Source organism: Rhincodon typus, chromosome 2, assembly GCF_021869965.1.
Source record: "Rhincodon typus isolate 14 chromosome 2, sRhiTyp1.1, whole genome shotgun sequence".
In the NCBI taxonomy this organism is placed as follows: Eukaryota; Metazoa; Chordata; class Chondrichthyes; order Orectolobiformes; family Rhincodontidae; genus Rhincodon; species Rhincodon typus.
In genome coordinates, this window is record NC_063333.1 from 77,910,477 (window position 1) to 77,918,127 (window position 7,651).

At 39.2% G+C, this 7,651-nt stretch overlaps 1 protein-coding gene across 3 annotated transcripts in view; it reads left to right on the forward strand.

Moving 5' to 3' along the window:
• Window positions 1-7,651, forward strand: part of cdk6 (cyclin-dependent kinase 6) — a 247,968-nt gene that overhangs the window by 117,078 nt on the left and 123,239 nt on the right. For all 3 annotated transcript variants that reach the window (XM_048614192.1, XM_048614186.1, XM_048614182.1), the window contains exon 4: window positions 1,081-1,248. In XM_048614192.1, the coding sequence (XP_048470149.1) occupies window positions 1,081-1,248 (168 nt within the window). The remainder of the gene's footprint in view (window positions 1-1,080; window positions 1,249-7,651) is intronic.

Genomic DNA, 7,651 nt, shown 5'->3' on the forward strand with positions numbered 1-7,651 from the left:
GATTCGTCTATGTACCTTTTCTTCTTCTTCTCTTGAATAGTTAGGTCGTCTATAGTACATTGTTGTGCAATTGTGCAAAGCATTAATGAGTCTGCAGCTGGAGTATTGCTTGCAGTTTTGGTTCCCTAACTTGAGGAAGGATGTAGTTGTATTGGAGGCTGTTCACAAGAGATTCTCTAGATTGATTCCTGAGATGAGGGGTTTGTTTTATGAAGAGAGATTGAGCAGTTTAGACCTGTACTCTCTGGAGTTTAGAAGATTGAGAGGAGATCTAATTGAGGTATATAAGACGTATATAAGACATAGGAAGGATGCTGCCAGACCTGCTGAGCTTTTCAGCAACTTCTGTTTTTGTTCCAGATTTACAGCATCCGCAGTTCTTTCAGTTTTTATACCATCCTTAAGTCTCATTTGCAGCCACAGCAACATCTGTCTGTTCCCATTACAATTGAATCCTCACCTACTATAGCCCCTGCCATTTGTTTCCATGCAGGATCCTGAAATCCTGCTGTTTTAAAGTTATTAGCATCCCAACGTTGAGTGACCAGTGTGACCTGTCTATCTTAGAGCCAAAATGGATTGCTTCACATTTTCTCAAATTGAACTCCATCAGCTGATTTTACCCACTCACTTAATGCATCACTAATCCTTTGCAATGTTTCACTCCCTTCTACACTATTTATTGTATTGTCCTTGTGTTGTCCGTAGATACATGACTCATTATTCCTTATTCCAAGTGATTTACAAATACAGTGAAAGACTGAGGCCACAGAACAAATCCCTGAGGGGATACTACTCGCCAATTTGGATGCATATCAATTATGACGCAAATATTCATAATTTAAGGCACACAGTGACTTTTATCACTCTCATTACAGTGCCATAAAGTGCACTTTGCAGAAGTGAAGAACTGAGTTCACTGAAAGTAAGTACCAAAAGTGAGAATTACCTTTTACAGAGAGAAAGAACAAAAGTCAAAATATTAAAGAATGCATTATTTGAAGTTTCTAATTCAAAACTGTGCCATGGGTAGTATTTATTAAAAATTCTAATCTCCTGTTTTCCTTTCCTCTTACATAGGATATGATGTTCCAGCTGCTTCGTGGACTAGACTTTCTTCATTCACATCGTGTGGTTCATCGAGACTTGAAGCCCCAAAACATACTTGTAACCAGCAATGGCCAAATCAAGCTGGCTGATTTTGGCTTGGCACGCATCTATAGTTTCCAGATGGCACTTACCTCAGTGGTAAGTTCCTCAATAATTTATATGGGAATGTATAATCTTGCAACCAATGCAATGCGATAATGTTATGTCATAAAAGTAGCCTTTAATGGGGGGAAAAAAAAATGGTGTTCCTTCTGATAGACCAAACTGACCACTTTGGAACAGTTAAGAAAAGGGACTAAACTCCATATATAGCTTTTAAATCAATTACATATTTTTTGCCCCTTTTAAGTAGTGTAGTTTATGTATTTCCTTATCTTCACATCAGACAACTTATTCTTGGTTGTCTGGCCAAACTTAACTTGATGGATTAAGTGCCATACAAGTACAAGTATAATTCTTGCAGATGAACAGGTCTAAGTCGAAGTTGTCATGTAATGATGAACACAGTTTGTAATGATCACTGCTAATATTTTCTCATGAATGCGTAAATATTTTAACAATGCAGTGATGTTTCTTATTCTTCAAAACATAAAAATGTTTTGTCCAACATTAGTTCCCTGTGTTTGGTATTTCATTCACTGTATTATTTCACTGGTAAATATCACTCGGGAACACTGTGGACGATGTTATCATCAGTTCAGTATATTCCTATCAATTGTGTTTTGGATTAACGTTTTAAATAAAATAGAAAACATTTATTGTTTTATGCATTTACACAGGAAGTGTACATTGCTGATTAGGATACCATTTGTTACTCATCGCTAATTTTCTTTTATTAGCTCATTGAGGGGTTGTGGGCATAGTGGCCAGTGCCAGATTTATAGCTGATCCCTAATTGCCATGGAAAAGGTAATGGTCATTTGGCTTCATTAAATACTTCAAAGTTAGTAGTTGAGTTACCTCCTGCAGGACTCCGAGGTTCCAACCCGCTCTTGTAGCTGCAGCATTTACGTGGCTGGTCTGGTTCACTTGTCTAGTCAATGGTAACCCTGCAGAAACTTGATAGTGGAGGATTCAATGATATGAACTCTTGAATTATATTCAATGGTAATGACATTGAATGTCAAGGAGCAACAGCTTGATTCTTTCTTATTGAAGACAGTCATTTCCTTGCAATTATCTAGCATGAATGTTATGTGCTACATGTCAGTTCAACTCTCGATATTTTCTAGGTCTTGCTGCATTTGTACATGGACTCCTTCAGTATCTGAGGAGTCATGATTAATGCAAATCATTGTGCAGCCATTTAGCTAGCATTCCTCACTTCTGCTCGCCAGTTCCCTCTCCTTCTTTTTTCCTTTCGTTTTCTCTTCTTCTTCTTTTCTCTCCTCTCTCTCTCTACAGTAATTCTATACCCCCCATCCCCCAACCTCCCTTTTAACTACCTACCTAAGGAATCGGTCGTTACTGAAAACCATGCAGTGGGCGCTGAACGTACGGGCCATGCCAGTTTGGCGGCGAGAACAGGCTGGTGAGGTGGGCAGCAGTCAGCAAGAGTGGGTCTTTCACATGGCTGCGGTGGCGGCCTTCTGGGTGTCCCCGTGATTGGAGTGGTGCCTGCATCATTGGGGAGGTGGGACTTGGGACTCTTGAGATCTGGACATTTTTTACTTGCTTACCTTTTGGCTCTGTTAACATCTTTTGATTCTGGTTTTTGTAACCTTGTGGGCGCCAGTGAATGGCAACTTTGTGCACTTTTCGCTGTATTTTTATGTATTCCTATACTTAGTATATGTGACAAATAAGTAAATAAATCTAAATCTAAATCACTTGAAGCTACCCCTGATCAAATGATCCCTTGATGTCAAGAGTTCAGATCTTTTGTTCGTATTTGATGCAAGGCGTTTTGAGAAGGTACCAGTGAGCCATCTTCTTGAACCACTAGTCTGTCTTGTACTGGCATACGGAGTGTTATTAGGAAGGGAGATCCAGGATTTTGACCTGCAGTAGTGAACGAACTGTAACATACTTCAAAATCAAGATGCTCTGTGGCTCTGAGGAGTATTTGCAGGGCGTTAGTTTCCATGTGAAAACTGTCTGTGTTCTTTTAGGAACTAAGAATTAGCAGCTTTCGAAGATGCTGTCAAAGGAGCCTTCGTGAAGTACAGCAGTGCGTTTCTAATATGATACGAATGGCGTCACCTGTATGCCAGTGGTGGAAGGAGTGTTTTTTTTTTGTAAAGTGGTGGATGCGCTATCAGTTGAGCAGGCTACTCTGTTTAAGATGGTGTTGAACTTCTCGAGTGTTGTTGGAGGCTCAGTTATCCAAGGAAGTGTGGAATAACGCTTCACTTTCTGATTTGTGCCATGTAGATGGTGAACAGGCTTTGGGGAATCCGGATGTGTGTTAATCACCTTAGAATTCCCAACCAGAAGTTCATTGGTCTGAGGACACTATTATGAGGAACTCTTTGTGGTGGTGTACTGCAAAAATTAGGAGGTTCAATAAACCTTGGATTTTATCGAAGCACTCTGGAATTCATTGTTTTCCTTTGACTCACTCCATGAAAGACTCCAAACAGGAAACACTGTCAAGAAAACAAACAAATTTTTAACCTTAATAAATGCAAATTAATTTTCTGATTTAATGGAGATATCCTACTTAAATGTCTCATAGTTATGGAGAGAGACTTTTGTGTTCTGTAATAGATTGAGTAATTCCAATTATGGTTAGGACCTTGGACCAGCGTTGTGTTTTTTTTTAAACTCAAATGACTTTGAATGAACTTCCAGGTCTTTCCATTTAAAGCAAAGAATTCATGCCCTGGGTGTAGACATGGTTTACCACTTAACTGGGAAAAGAGCAAATTCCAAAATGGCTGATGTCCATGAAGCCAGAAGAATAGCTTCAATTTTAATAAATATAAAATATCTAATTAATTTGTACATTACATGTAAAAAGGAAGAGCTTTGAACATTGGCTATTCCTATAGTTTATTCTTTCCTATGAAAAGGAATTTGGAATAGAATCCCTACAGTGTGGAAACAGGCCCTTCAGCCCAACAAGTCCACACCGACCCTTGGAGCTTCTCATCCAGACCCAGACCCATCCCCCTATAACCCACTTAAGCTACACATCCCTGAACACTATGGGCAACTTAGCACGGCCAATGCACCTAACCTGCACATCTTTGGACTGTGGGAGGAAACTGGAGCACCCGGAGGAAACCCACGCAGACACAGAATGTGCAGACTCCACACAGATAGTCGCCCAAGGGTGGAATCGAACCCAGGTCCCGAGCACTGTGAGGCAGCAGTGCTAACCACTGGGCCACTGTGCCGCCCCTTTCCGTGGAATTTCGGCAGTAATTCCTGCTGTTGGACTAATGAAGCAAAAATAGTCCAAAAATATATATTTATATACCATCAAACAATCTGGGAAACTTGAATTTGGTTTATTAAATAAATCTGGAATGAAAAGCTAGTATTTTAACAGTGTCAATGCAACTTACAGCTTGTCCTTTTAAAAATAAATTAGTTCACTCACGTCCTTTAGACTCTGCTTACCCAGTCTGGCCTATATGTGACTCTTGGCGCATGTCAATGCAATTGACTCTCAGCTGCCTTGCAAAGCGGGTCCAGCAAGTCAATCAGTTAAGGTTAATAGGAGATAGGCAGTAAATTTTAAGTTTGTAGCAATGCCCATCTTGCCTACAAAAAACAAAAAAAAAATCAATAGAAACTGGAAAATTCTCATATGTGTCTGTTGAAAGAGTTACAGTCTGAAAGTACAGACTAGGCTTCAAATCGTTTCAACATTTAAAGTTTGTTTGATCCAAGAATACAGTCATAGGACATTTTAATCACATACTTAATAACAGCAATGTTTCGTTTTGACTTTATATTTAGTGATAGCACTATTAATATACAAAAAATGTGAATTAAGTTTGCTGCACCCTTGCAGACGTTTGCAAAAAATAACACCCCTTTTTCACACTTATTACTTGAGAATTGCAAATGTACTTAATTCTATATGTTTAAACTAATGATTGACAACCAATAGCAAATTCAGCTGGTTGTTCAAAAGCAATGCATAAGCTGAAGAAACACATCATTACACAATTGATGCTGAAGGCAGATACTAAGCACCCGGTCTGAGAAAAAAAGATGTCCCTATCATTAGATCTGTTGAAAGAATCTTCTTGCTTTCCTTATTCATATGTTACTGCACCCACATTCTCTGCTGACAAAGGGCCTGTTCATTAAGACAATGAGCTTTGCCAGAGAGCCTTCTGCTGAAAAATCCAATCTCACCCACTAGATGTTGCAAGTCTGGATTATCAAAGCAAAAGCTATCTAGTGGAAAATGATTTCTGCAAAGTTCTAAATGCTGAAGAATTCCTGCTGGCTGGTCATAAGTACGACAGTTTCTGCTGTGTGAAAGAGCTTGTCTTTTGGGAAAGCCCGGAACTCTTCCATGATATTCATGTGAGATGCAAGCTAATTGTGCATCTGTAAAGTGAGTGCAACATAGCAGCTGCAGCAGCTGCAGTGGGAACTAGTGTCATCGTTTTGCAGCTGAAATAGCTGATGAGTCAGACCTTTTTTACTGACGGGAAGATGGTAATGCTTTTCAGTTTATTTAAAAGTTCGGTTGATCTGTGTGTGCTTTTGTCCACCTAGATATGAGTAGGCATTGTACTGATTTTAAAAAAGATGGTCAAGTCATATAGTTAAGAGTAAACTCATAACTGTATGCCTTTTCACTTTTACTGTAGATGCAATAAACTAATTGCTGTATCACATTATCTGTTAAATAAATGTTATTTAGGTACCCCTTTAGTGCACTTTAATTTTATATCCTTATTTGATTAGTCTAATGTGAGGAACTAATTCCATCTTTATTCTGATTTGTATTTACAGTGGTTACTTGAATATTCAGAAAACCATAGAAATGATAGTTTAGTCACAAATTTCATTGTTTTCTGATAGGGCTTCCCACGATTATGCAGGATGTTATAATCTGCAGACAAATCCCATGGTTTCATTTTAAGGTCTCTCAGTTTGTCCATCATTAGTTTCTTCAAGGGTGCTACAGTATTAGTCGTGTCTCATGCTTTGTGCTGAAGAAATGCAATTGAACCAATGTATTGGCACAAAACATATGATCTACCAGAAACAAAAACAGAAATGGCTGGAAAAACTCAGCCGGTCTGGCAGCATCTGTGGAAAGAAAGCAGAGTTTACGTTTTGGGTTCAGTGACCCTTCTTCAGAACTGCAACAGTCAGAGTTCTGAAGAAGAATCACTGGACCCAAAATGTTAACTCTAATTTCTCACCACAGATGCTGTCAGACCTGTAGAGTTCTCCCAGCCATTTCTACTTTTGTTTCAAATTTTAAGCATCTGCTGTTCTTTCTTTTTTTTAAACATATACTAGTTTTGGCCATAAGGTGTAGTCACAATATGGACACAATTAACATTGCTGAGAGGAATTTAGATGTTTTAAGTCAACCTTCTCAGGGATATTACTAACATACCTCTCGGAAAGGTGGGACTTAGGCCTTCTGGTCCAGAGGTAAGGACACTACTACAACATCACATGGGCCCCCTCACAGGTATTTATTCTTAACTGCAATAGTACCTTCAGATGCAAATAGTTAAATGCTGAAATAAACAAGTTTATGTCCAAGATGCGCCACTGTTAACAATATAAATATGGTATTGCTGGTCAGCCTCATCATTTGAAAAAAAAAGCATTGAGATGCCACATTTGCAGAGTGGCAGTAAACTAAACGTGCCGCAGAAAGGTACCCGTTTAATAAAGTGATATTAGTAACTGCAGCAACTTCTTTGGCACTAAAAGAATAATATTTTACAAGTGGGGACTCACATTCCTCTGGTTTTAAGCATAGTAGGAGATTTTAAAAACGCAAAGTGGATATTTTATATGTTTTTTTCCCCTTTGCCTCTTTCTCCCATTCTTGAAGTACTTCATCCCTGTTCCCTGCCCCTGTCTTTATTTTGCTTCTGTTCACAACTGATGTTAAACTCATCTACTCTATATTACTTCTCAGTCCTTTCACTGTAACTTCTCAATTATCACTCTGGTTGAGAACTGGTTTACAGATTATCTGGTATTTTGGACCGAATTTTCCTGTTGCACTGGAGGCAAGTTTAGAAGCCAGATCAGGATAGCTCCCTGATGTTAGTCTTCTGTGACTTTCAGTACCTGGCTGTCACGAGAATTTGTATCTCACTCCATTTGAGGCAGGCAGGGAACGAAGCCAACAAAAAGTGTAATAAAGGGCCATTTTCTGCAGCTCTACAACTTCTCAGCATTGTCCAGGCCCCATTTTTTACCACAGATAGTAAGAACTGCCAGTGCTGGAGTCTGAGATAACAGTGTGGAACTGGAGGAACTCAGCAGTCCAGGCAGCATCAGAGGAGCAGGAAAGCTGACGTTTCGGGTCGGGACCTTTCTTCAGAAATTTTGATTTCTGAAGAAGGATCCCGACCCGAACTGTCAGCTTTCCTGCTCC